At 32.6% G+C, this 13209-nt stretch overlaps 1 protein-coding gene across 4 annotated transcripts in view; it reads left to right on the top strand.

Moving 5' to 3' along the window:
* The window catches only part of MICU3 (mitochondrial calcium uptake family member 3), a 79777-nt gene that overhangs the window by 24301 nt on the left and 42267 nt on the right, over positions 1 to 13209 (top strand). For all 4 annotated transcript variants that reach the window (XM_045535329.1, XM_045535332.1, XM_045535331.1 and 1 more), the window contains exons 2-3: positions 4061 to 4214; positions 8504 to 8535. In XM_045535329.1, coding sequence (XP_045391285.1) covers positions 4061 to 4214; positions 8504 to 8535 — 186 coding nt within the window. The remainder of the gene's footprint in view (positions 1 to 4060; positions 4215 to 8503; positions 8536 to 13209) is intronic.

Below are 13209 nucleotides of genomic sequence, written 5' to 3' on the forward strand. Positions count from 1 at the left end.
AATGAAGAAGTATAATAAGGTGATTGGATACAAAGCAAATACACTAAAGTTAATAGCTCTCCGATACATCTGAAATAACCAATTGAAAATGTAATAGAAATGAAAGATCCTATTCCCAATTCATATTTCACAGACATTATAAAATGTTTGTTTGAAACTTATATGAATAAAACTGCAGAACTTTACTGAAAGTCATAGTTGGAGACTTGAATAAATAGATATCTGTGTTCCCGTGTTGGAAAAATCAATATTGTGAGACTGTCAAATTTCCCTAAATTAAACCAAAATTCAGTATCCTTCCAAACAAAATACGAGTAGGATTTTTAAAATCGAACTTGTCACATTGATTTCAAAGTTTATCTAGAAGAGAAAATTACATATCAATCATCACAAATATTTTTTAAAAGGTTGACAGTAAGAAGGGTATTGCTTTAATGTCAAAACATACTTAAAATATATAGTGATTAAAACACTATGGCATTTGAGTAGAAAGAGACAAATAAGTCAGTAGAGGAGAAAAGAGAATTTTAAAATCGACCCAAGTATTGATTTCCTGTTCTCCTCTCCCTCCCATCCCATTCTCCAACTGTATGAGCCCAGTCCTCCTTGTTGATGATGAGTAGACTGTTCTGGGATTAGGCCAGTTTACTGGAATGTCATGGGTGAATCGTTCTTCCCCTTTCACCAGCTCATGTTTCATTTGAGCAGTACCAGCGTGGTTTATTAGACTGTGTGATTTATTATACTAAAGTGAGCAGAGACAATGGAGGAAGCAACAGGTCTGCAGTACTGGGAAGCCCTTTTAAGCACCATGCTTTCGTTATCTCTTTTATACATAAATCATATTCTTTCCTTTTAGGATATAAGGGGTGCAAACCATTCATTCCTAAACATCTCCCCAGACCTTTTAAGGTAGTGCTAAATAGACCTGTGCTCACCACGTAGTATCAAAAATGGTGGGCACTATTGCAAAGGCAACAAGGAGTGGAATTCATACAGTGGAATTTTAATGAAAACCTTTAACTCTACATGGTGGGATTTCTTCTCATACCCTTACTCAGGTGGTTAAAGAATGAAAACTTCTACAGTTCTGCTTATTTTCTCACTTCAGTATAGAATGGATTAGAGGCAGAAATGAGTTAGGCCATTACTGTAAAACTATAGGGAAGTAGTAATGAGTATTTGAACAAAGGTGGTGACAGTGGGTGGATGTGAGAAATTAGAGGGGAACCCACAGGCTTTGTTAATTGATTGTTAGGAGAGGTAAAGGAGAAGGAGTTGTCAGCATGAGCTCATAGAGGGTGGATCGAATTCCCAGCTGCAGTGGTCCAGCAGGTTTGGCATGCTGGGGTCATTGATAGACTCTGCTTAAGGAAGGAAAGTTTGATGAGAAAACACAGGCACCTCAGGAGCAGAAATGGCAGCAGGAAGTAGAGGCAGAGGAGGACACAGATCAAGTCCATATTAGGTCATAGCAGATAAAGATGTTACAGCCAAAAATTGTGGTTAGGAATGTCAGTTGAGGCATAGCTTCAGACTGTGATGCAAAAACAGTCGGAGCTGTGGGCTGAGTGGTCCTCCATTAAATGTACTGGAAATATATCATGGTTGATTGGAGTCACCTAGGCCCAGGGAAATGGCCTAGCGAGAAAAAGGCACAGACAAAAAATTGGTTTCCCCACCCTGAGAGGAAGAAGAAACTCCTGGAATATACATATACAAGGGGACTAAGATGGCAGTCCGATCCCTGAGGACTATTCAGGGAGATTATTGACAATTTTTACCATCGAGTTGTTCAGTGTTCCATGTCTCACCCATGACAGACAAAACAACTTCCCAATACCGATGGATTACCAAAGCAATTGTTAATGTGCTACTGAGCCAGCTTGTCCTGGTACCAGGTTGCTTTATCTTTCTAAACCATCATTTTCTTTTTGTCTTTGCTCTACCTACGAATCTCCTAAAGCCATTTGTTTTCTGTCAGATTAAACTCCAGTGCTTTAGTCTGGCATTCAGAAATCACAATTAAGTTGCCATTATCTTACCTACCCTTTTCCATGAATGCAAATCTTCTGTTCCAGGAAGACCATTACCATCTTGCAAATATGCTATATAAACCTAGAATGTTCATATCTTTTCCTGACATTAAAATTTATATTTTCTTCTTCTTGAAGCTTTCTTATTAACCTCAGCCTATAGTGCTTTTCTTCTATTTACTTGCACTTGACTCATTCCGTTTCTCTGTGTTTGTACATTTTGTTTCTCTAACTAGTATTTGCCCTTCTGTATAGATTATATATTTCTTAAAGGCAGAGACTGTATATTTTATTTCTTATACATGCCATTAAAAAATGAGAAGTGAAATTTTCTTTTAGTTTTTATTTGACTCCTGTGTAATATTTTGAAAAGTCATAGTCTTCAGAATGGTAGAAAAGAGTAATCATTCACCTGGCTTTTCGTTTAAGAAAGTATAATTTAGAAATAAAAAATGTAGTCTCCTTGTTGAACATTCTTATGGATTGTTTTGTTGTGACTTCTCAAGTTATTAGATGTATAAATAATTTTAATAGTTTACACAATCTGCATTCTAACTTAACAGACAAAGTACAAACAATAAAGATAATAAGATTGTTACCTTAAATGAGAATTTTTCTAATAAAAATAATTTTTATGAAATATGTGACAATGTAATTTATGTATTGTTGATAGTCATGTAAATTGCTATAAACTCCCCACAGGCAATTTGATAGTATATACAAAAAGGCTTTGTTTGACCTATCAATTTTACTCCTGAGAATTCATCCCAAGGAATTATTTGTGGATATTACCAAATATTTTCAAGGCCAAACATCATACCATTGTTTTTTAATAGTAAAAGATTAGAAATCACCTGAATATTGAACCTTGTGGAATTGTTTCTGTTATGCTACAAACATTTACTATGGAATATTATACAATTACTAAAAAAAAAAAAAAAAAAAAAAAAGGTCTTGTACTAGAATAGTGACATAGGAAAGTGGCCCTGAAGTATTAAGTAAAAAAGATCAGATTACTGAATGATATGTATGGTATAATCCCATTTTTGCCACAAAGAAAGCCAAACAATTATAGCCGTAATTTTTACAATTCTATCTTCTAATTGTATACCGTAACTACTAGAATATATAGTGGCATAGGAAAATGGCTCTGATGTATTGATGAGTAAAAAAAACCAGGTTATTGAACAGGATGCATGGTATAATCCTATTTTTTGCCAAAACCAAAATAAAATTATATTTATAAATTTAAAAAAAACTTCTATATTCTAAATTATACATACTTTTGTGATCAGGAAAAATTCCTTTTATTAAAAAATAAATTTTCTATAGTTACTTAAAGAGAGAAAATAACAGTGGAAAATTATTACAAGGAAAGGTTTTGAAATGAAGGAAAAGAGACTTCCCCCATACACATACACAGCCTTCTAATTCTGTTAATTTTAGGCAAACTCTAACTCTAGGCAAAATTCAGAATGACCATTGATGGTATCTATACTATAGTGATCTAGAATTAATGATTTCAGTTCTAATCTAAGCGTTACCACTAAATGGTTTCCTTAATGGTTTTCATGAGCAGCCTATCAGGGTTCTATTTTCTTCTTTTAGAAAATTTATGGAATTTAATGAACAGACCTCTAATCAAAAAAATAAGCCTGTAGAGAGTGTATAGTAGGCATTCAGCAAGTGTTGGCATTCTTTCTAGTGGTATCTAGAGTTACCACTGGCTCTAATGTTCTCTAAGACTGAAATTAAGAGATAAACTAAAAAAAATCACAAATTCTCAAAGTGTCAGTTTAAACCTTCACGCCCTTAATGATATTCATTGTAGGATCTTTTGAGCATTAATTCATTTTACTGATGTGAACAATTTATTTATAAAATGATTAAGGTTCTTGAGAAGACAAAATATTTTCACACTTCATTTACCTTTAATTCACTTTCAAAATGATTAAAACCATTTTACCTTCTAAAAGGAGGTGATACTTCACACAGTCGAAATTTATTTGCTCTCTTAACTTTAGGTTGCTATTGGCAGAACAGACAACGAAGACTTAGACCTCTATGCTACATCTCGGGAGAGGCGATTTCGTTTATTTGCTTCCATAGAATGTGAAGGGCAGTTATTCATGACTCCATATGATTTTATTTTGGCTGTTACAACAGATGAGCCCAAATGTAAGTATATTTTTAAAATTATCTTAATAATTTTATAAGATTTTTTAATCTTTAGTTTGTAAAAATATGGAACAGTATGAGTTTTTTAGAACTGACTGAGTAATGTGATATTTCAAAAGATATTATGCTGTATAATCTTACCAGACTAATATTTCTTATAAACTCTTATTCATATCTCTTCTCTTTTCAGTAACTTTCTGTTACTCTATCTTTCTTAGTGTGTCAAACTTAAATACCACCTTACTTTTGATATCTTTATAAAAGATTCATGATCTGCCTATTTATTTTTATATCCAGCCTGAACAGAGTAATTCAGAAGACCGGCTTTGAAGTTAGCCCTGGGCAAGAATTCTACTTATATCTTTTCTGCATTTGTCATAGCTTCTGCAGTGTAAACACAGTTTAATTGTTTCTTACCTTTCCATGCTTTAGAGCAGTGGTTCTCACACTTTTTAGCATTATGTACATTCTTGCAAATCTCTTAACATCTGACTTAATAGAAGACAGCTGGATTCTCCTGTGCTTTTGTATTCAATCTGTTACAATCTGTTGTTTTCCATGAAGTATATGAAGAAAATCTACCTCACAGATACAGGTAATAAGAAAAAGGAAGAGTCAGATCTGTTTCTTAATCATCATTTCGGTTCACCAAAAGATAACTCACTGAAAATCATTGTACCAAATAATCAGTTGTTTGATATCTGCCTCAAACGTCACACGAATAAATACCTTATGTTAGACCGAAATGATTACAGTCACTTTTTCTCCAGAGGCAGGGATATGGCAAAAATGAACCTTAAAATAAATCCTCAATAATTTGGCAAATTGGCTACTTTGTAAACTAGCTATTAATGAACTAATTTTTTATGCTTTGGGTTATTTCTATTGGAGATCAGGGGAGAGAGAGATGTATATATTTGGGATTCATCTATGCATCATTTGTAATTAATGCAATATGTATGGATGAAATTGCCTAGGGAAGCAGTATAGTATGAGAATATAGATGACACCTGTAATCCCAGCACTTTGGGAGGCCAAGGCAGGATGATCCCTTGAGACCAGGAGTTCAGGACCAGCCTGGGCAACATAGTGAAACCCTGTCTCTACAAAAAATAAGAAAAATTAGCCAGGCTTGGTGGCACATGCCTGTACTACCAGCGACTCAGAAGGCTGAGGCAGGAGGATCACTTGAGCCCAGAAGTTTGAGGCTGCAGTAAGCTATGATCACACCACTGTACTACAGGCTGTGTGGTAGAGTGAGACCTTGTCTCAATAAAAAAAGAATAGAGATGACCAAGGACCAATCCAATCCTTGAGGAATTACTGTACTTTAAAAGATAGATGTACAAAAGGCTTGAAAAGGATGAGCCTCAAAAAGGGACATAGAGTGTCCAGAGATGTAGGAAGAAAATCCTAAGAATGAGGAGTCATACAAGTTAAGGAAAATGGCTAGAATGGTCAGTTGGAATATTAATTTTTATTTGATTAAACAATTATTAAATCTAACTTAATAATCAATACAAAGAATCCACATTGTATCAAACAAGTAAAAATGTATCTAATACGTATACAACTATTTATGTGTCAAGGGTCTTTTCTGTGTACTAAGAGAGATACAAAGTGTCTACACTCAAGAAACTTACAGTGTTGTAGGAGAAAATAAAATACAGGAACAACCACCTGCAAGGTAGAATGTGGTCAGCTGGCACATGGTAATATACAAGAAATATTTTTCAAAGGAAGGGATTTCTGAGAATATTAAATGGTGTTTTGTACCAAATTCTCTAATTTTTTGTCAGACTTACATTTAAGAAGTTATTTAAGTTATACTTTATAATTTCATATTTTGAAATTTTTTAGTTCCATTATTTTGTAGAATTTTTTCTTCATAATATACTCACTAGAAGCTCACTTTTTGGAAATAACTTTTGTGGTAATTCTTCTTATAGGTATTCCAAAACCATACCTTGCAGTAAAAAAACCCATTTTTTATTATAAAAAATTTGCACAGGACATTTTATAACCACAACATTTTAAAAATATCATTAAGAATAATCACAAAAAGGTCAAGATAATTGTAAAAACTGTTTTGAAAATATGGGATATTAAAAAGAAATATTTGCCTTAGAATAGAAAAATGCTTCATGGACTGAATATTAAATCAGATACATAAAAAAGCAGCATAATGAAATTAGATAGACTTTCTTTAAACCTTGGTACTTACTAGCTTTGAAAACTTGATTAAGTTATTTAATCTTCTTTTTCCTTGTTTATAAAAACAATAACAATCTCATGACTTTTTTCAGACTTAAATGAATCAGTTGTGCTTAGTATATTATCTGACATACAGTAAAAATTTAATAAGTGTTGGTATCTGTTGTCATCATCATTATCATTTAAATTCATAACCATGATTTAAAAAAAATCTTTGATGTAATTTTATGATGACATTCGATAGAAAAAATGGTATGCTGTGTAAACATTCACTTAATAATTACAGTTCAAATAAATGTTAATTGGGATATATATCTGATTGTTTGATATAATTTAGTTTTTGAAAACTGGAAAATTTCTTATTTTACCTACTTAAATAGAACCTAAAAGTTGACCCTCCCTTCTAGAACTAAAATCAGTAATTGATTATTTTCAGGTAGCATCAAAAATTATTTTAATTTAGATTTTAAAAAATATATTGTTAAATATTTCAGAAATACAAAAAAGTATTTAAAATATAATGCACATCAACCTACAGGTTAAGAAATAAAATATTTCCAGTAGAATTGAAGTCCCTCTCCACCCAAGTTATATTTATATATGTAGTAACTTCATATGAAATAAGGAATTTAGAAAGTTAGAAAATCCTTTGAAGAACAATCTTAATGGCTCTTAGTCTTTATTAAAACAGCTAATAATATTGAACATGGTGACTTTTCCGGCAGAATGAATATGTCTTTTGTGAATAATTTACCATGGAAATCTCATAAACCCTACAAAACTCAAGAGTATGTCTAACTTCCTCTTTTGATAAATAGCTTCTGAACATTGCATAAGAGTATGTGCATGTACTTTTGTACCATTTATTTTTCTTCTTTTCTTACTGCTATATTTTAGGAGCAACAGAATAATAAATCTTAAATTGTTATGTTCATTGTTAAAAGGAAAGTCTTTGCAAAATGAATGCATACAGTATCATAGTTAAAATTACATGTTAAATTCTAATTTATAGACATATGATTCTAATCACTTGATTACATGTTTGTATAAATTATCTTGGGTAGAGGAAGGATGTTTTTGCTACATAGAGAAGTCTATCTTTAGAAACATATTTCTTCTCTTTTGACATTAAAATGAGTTATATTGCTTAAAAAAGAGAAAGTTACATAGCAAAAAAATGGCCTTTTTGTAATTTTGAATTTGATATAATATACTATCAATTATATAGAAATAATCCCATTGCCATATAGGAAAAAAATTGTCATTATTGTAGTTAGCTGAAATCATATTTACCAGTTTCCTAATGCAGCTGTGTTATAGGACTTAATCACATATAAACATGGAGTTAATTTTTAGGCAGGCATTAGATATTTACAGTGTTCAAATCTGAGCCAAGGAAACAGCAATAATGACTGCACATTTGTCCCAACATTGTAAGACTTAAAGTGGTTGAGATCTTCGGGGGTGTGAGGAAGAATTAGAGAAAGAAAGTGTTCCCAGATATTTCACTCAACTATAAGACTCTTGTTCTGGAGATGTTCTTCCCTATAACTGTTTATAGGGAATGAAAAACAGGGCAGGAGTTTCCCTCTCACTTTACCTGCTCTCCTTTTCGTCTCTTTTTCTCTTTGCCCCCATCCTTCTCCTCCACCCTAGAGAGACCTGACCTATGAATTATATTCCGAAATACTGTAATAGCAAAGATCATGAGTAACAACTTAAAATAATTTCCGTGTGTTAATACTATTTTAAATTTTAGGATGAATGTTTATGATGTTTAACATGGAGTAAGTTAATTTACTTTATAAATCCAGAAAGCCCCAAATTAAGATAATATGGTTATGAAAAAGTGTTCCCTATTTTGCTGTTATTTATTATAAATAGTATATAGCATATAAAACAAAGAGATAACATAAGTAAGATCATATCTTAGATCCAAATTTTGGTCTTAAAGAAACTTTGCCTTATGGACATAAAAGTTTGCTTATGAGTTATAGTTCTAGATGGTTAGTGAATGTGGATATATATTACATGAAGTATTTATTATCTAATTATTTTATATTTGTTTATTTTAGTTGTTAAAACATGGAAGTCGCTTTCCAAACAGGTAAGTTAAAGCTTTTGATATATGCATGCGTATACACAAATTTTATAAATATATGCATGGATATATGCATAAATTTAATATATATCTTATATATATTGTATAAATTTTTTTGCAAATTAAATCACGTCAAGGTGACTTTTTTTATCCTCCAGATTGTCAGAGCTAAAAAGGTAGATAATTCTAAGGGTTGGTAAGGATGTAGATCAATGGTTAATCTCATGTGCAAATGTGAATTGATATACCCACTTTGGAAAACAATTTGGTTATCTACTAAAATTGAATATACTTACACCCTAAACCTAGGAATACCATGCCTGGGTTTAAATTCTAAAATAGTACATGCACATGTACCTAGTAAAGTTAAACTTGAATATACTCTATGTCCAGTAATTTCATACCAGTGTATATACCTAGAGAAACTGTTGCTTATAGGAGATTTACAGGAATGTGTTATAGATTTTATATAATGGCCAAAAAACCATAATACACCAATAGTAGACAATAAATAAATTTTGATATATTCATATAGTAAATACTATATAATAGTGAAAACAAATGCATTATAGCAGTGCTTTAACTAGATTGAATCTCAGAAACTTAATGTAAACAAAATACATAATTCAAAAAAATATAAAGTATAATTACATTTATGTAAAGTCCAAAACTGGGAAAATGAAACCATTGGGTTATAGTTGTCTGTTCTCAGTTTTTGGTGTGCTCTTGGCTGAAGAATGACCAGACACACCAAAAGTAAGTCAAGCTTGAAACGAGGTTTATTGAGGAAGGACAAGATAGGTTTATAGAGCAAGAGCAAGATATATTCACCACAGATGATGAACACACCCCCTGTTGTCATAGGAGGACCCCGATTATGGGCTGGGGTCCTGTTTTCTATTATCTAGGCTCAGCCCTCCTTGTGGTTTCAGTGTCACTATTGAATTTTGATGGATGGTTGGGAGATATATAACCTGAATCTTACTGAACATGAGCCTCTTTGAAAGCCCACTTGGGGCGGTGAACCGCAATGTAGATTTAAGCTAATGACATGATAATTAGTCTCAGGTTGTTCTAGGTCACCTGCCAGACCCTATATACCTACCTGTGCTGCTTGGCCAGCGGGCTAGGGAATCCTCTGCATTCTTTTGTAGTTGGCATGCTAAGTTCTGATTGGCAGATGGTAGGGCTTCTCTCCTCCCCCAAGTGTGGCAATTGCTTGGTGGCCTTTGTCCCCAGGAGGGCCAGAGGTCCCTCACTGTCTACCTAACAAAACCACATTATTTACAGATATATTCATAGGTGGGAAAACTAAGGAATGATTAACATAAAATTCGAGACAGTAGTCACCTTGGAGATGGAGGGGAATATCAACAGTACTGGGCTCAAAGAGGCTTCTAAAGTACTGGTAATTTTCTATTTTTTAACTTAACTATTCCTAACTTTAAATTGTACATATATTCCTTTTATACTTTCATATGTATGATAAACTTCCCTCCCTTACTAGTGGAGAATACATTCCAAGACCCCCAGTGGGTGCCTGAAACCGTGGATTATACTGAACCCTATATATATTATGCCATATCTTTTCTATCTGATAACCAAGAGGGCTACTAAGTGACTAACAGGTGGGTAGCATGTACAGTGTGGACACATTGGATAAGGGGATGGTTCACATCCTGAGTGGGATGAAGCTGGACAGTGCGAGATTTCATCATGCTTCTCAGCACAGCGTGCAATTTAAAACTCACGAATTGTTTATTTTTGGAATTTTCCATTTAATGTTTTTGGGCTGCAGTTGACCGTGGGTAACTGAAACTGTAAAAAATAAAACTGAAGATAAAGGGGGGACGACTGTTTAATGCAAATGTGCCTGCTGTCACAACCGTTCCACAGCATCTTACCGGAAGTCTAAGCTAATGTGGTGTATTAGGTTACTAGGACTGTCATGACAAAGTACCAGACTGACTGTCTTAACAAACATTTATTTTCGCACAGTTCTGGAGGCTGGAAGTCAGAGATCAAAGTGTCAGTGGGTTAATTTTCTTCTCAGGCCTCTTTCCTTGGATTTTCTTAATAGATGGCTGTCTTCTCCCTGTCTTCACATGTTCTTTCCTCTGTGTATGTGTGTGTCCTAATCTCATAAGGATACCAGTCACATTGGATTAGGGCCTGTCCTGATGACCTCATATGATAATCCAATTACCTCTTTAAAGGTCCTCCCTCCAAAACAGTGAAATTCTGAGGTACTGGGGGTTAGGACTTCAACATATGAATTTGGGGTTGGGGGACACAGTTCAAGCCATAACAGGTAGTGTGATAAGAAAATAAAAGAGCCTCTAAGGATTGGAATAGTGGCAAACAACACGATTGAGAGAAAAATGTAAAAATACATAGATTTCAAGTTTATTTAAATTTCATGAAAGTTTAGCAAGGTTGCTACTGGATATAAGATCAATAAACCAAAGTTAATAATATGCTCTACCCCAGCAGTAGCAATTAGAAACTAATATCAAATAAGATATTTCACAGTAGGAATAAGAACTACTTAGGTACTTAAAAGTATACCTAACAGAAGATGTACAGGGCATTATTAAATTATATTTTTAAAAAGATGAGTAAATGGAGAACTATATCATGTTCATGGCTGGTAATAAGCTATTTCATAATGATATTGATTTCTTCCAAAGCTATCTATAAATTCAGTGTAACTAATAAAAATTACAACTGAATTGATTTGGAATTAACTTTTTAAATTAAGTTGGATAAGTAAGAGCCCCAGAATATTTAGAACAATATTTTGAAAGGAAAGAGGGGAAAAAAATCCACTAAGATGAGAATAATTGGGTCAGTCACATAGTAAGATTAATAATAGAACTATAATAATTAAAATAGTATTGTATCATTGAGCAGATTTTTTAAAAAACTAGCTCAAGATAATAGACTACAGAATCCAGAAACAGATCCAGACATATAAGGAAAGAGCTATAATCACTGGAGAAAAGGTTGACCTCTCAATCATAGGTTTTGGAATAATAAACTTACCATTTTAGGGCACATACAATTAGGTCTCAAACTTACAACCATATATGAAAGCTGATTTCAGCAGATGGATTAGGTTCTTATTTGTGACAAAAATTCTAAATGATTAAAAGCAAAAATGAGGGACATGAGAGATTTTTTTTTTAAGACAAGACACATAAAGCAAAACTCAAGGGAAATTATGGCAAATTTTACAAAACAAAATATTAAAAACTTTGGCATCAAAAGACATTGTCAACAATGTTAAAGGTGGTTAAGATGTACGATGGATGTGAGAATATGCTTTCAGTATATTAACAGAAAAAAGGTCTTTTAGTCATATGAAACTTCTATAAATCAGTATAAAAAATCAGCCCAATAAGAAAAAAATGGACAAACATAGCTAGGACGGCCAATAAATATATATAAAGGAGCTCAACCTCACTAGTAACCAGGGATATGCAAATTAAACCCATGATGCGATACTGTCTCACACCCACCACACTGTGAGCTTCCAGAAATCTGACAATGCCAATAATTAGCAAGGACGACAAGAAGGAACCAGGTGAGAACTTTTGAGAGAAATTTGTGAATGCCTAATAAAATTGAAAATTCATATGAGAAATCCTACTTTTGGATATACATACTAGAGAAATATTTTCACATTTGTACCAGGAATCCTATACATGCTTTCTGAAGCATCAATTGTAAGAGCAAAAATTTAGAAACAATAAATGTCAATCATTAGGGAAATAGATAAAAGAATTGTAAAATAGACATACAAAGAATAAATGGAGAAATACAGAGTTAAAATGAATAAGTACATTAGAGCTATGTATATCAACATGCATAGACCTAGAAAACACAAGGTTGGGTAAAAGAGCAAGTTGCAGAATAATACAGACTGGCAATTCTTTAACATGCGGAGACCTTATTAAAGGTCCATAAAGTCAAAACTATTTTCATCATAATACTGAAAAGATACTTGTTTTATTTACTCTCATTTTCTCATGAGAATGTACAGGGGAATATTCTAGAGGCTGTATGATAAGTACTGATGCCATTGCTCTAAGAGCTAATGGAATATGTGCTTGTGCATTCTTATGTTTTAAAAAATTCTTGTTTTTATTTTCAAGTAAACTAAATATTGATAGATGTAACCCATATAAATGATATCTCTTCTGTGTCCATATTTTTAAGAGCATAGAGCTTCATTTCAAAACTGCTGTTATAGACAACTGCTGTGTAGCCATTAAAATGAAAATGAAAAATATTTGACAGGAAAATATGCCCATGATATATTAAGTAAAAAGAGTAAGTCACAAATTAATATGCAGAAAATGATTTAATATTTGCAAAAATAATAAAAAAATACTATATAAATATGCCTAGCTAGAAAATTGGACTAAAAGGATGTTAAATAAAACTTAAATTTGGTTTAAAACTCAAGTTTGTAATCCCTGGATTACAATTAGTTGTTATTTTCTGTACTTACTAATTCTCCTGTAGTATATATGCATTAACTGTATAATTTTTTTAAATTACACTCATTTAAGAAAATTGTATAAATCCTTTAAAAGGACACTATAATTCTAGGAAACCGAATTTAATCCAACAAATATTTATTTTGTATCTACTTGCAATACTGCAATATAATTC

The sequence above is a fragment of the Lemur catta genome, chromosome 22 (genome assembly GCF_020740605.2).
Source record: "Lemur catta isolate mLemCat1 chromosome 22, mLemCat1.pri, whole genome shotgun sequence".
In the NCBI taxonomy this organism is placed as follows: domain Eukaryota; kingdom Metazoa; phylum Chordata; class Mammalia; order Primates; family Lemuridae; genus Lemur; species Lemur catta.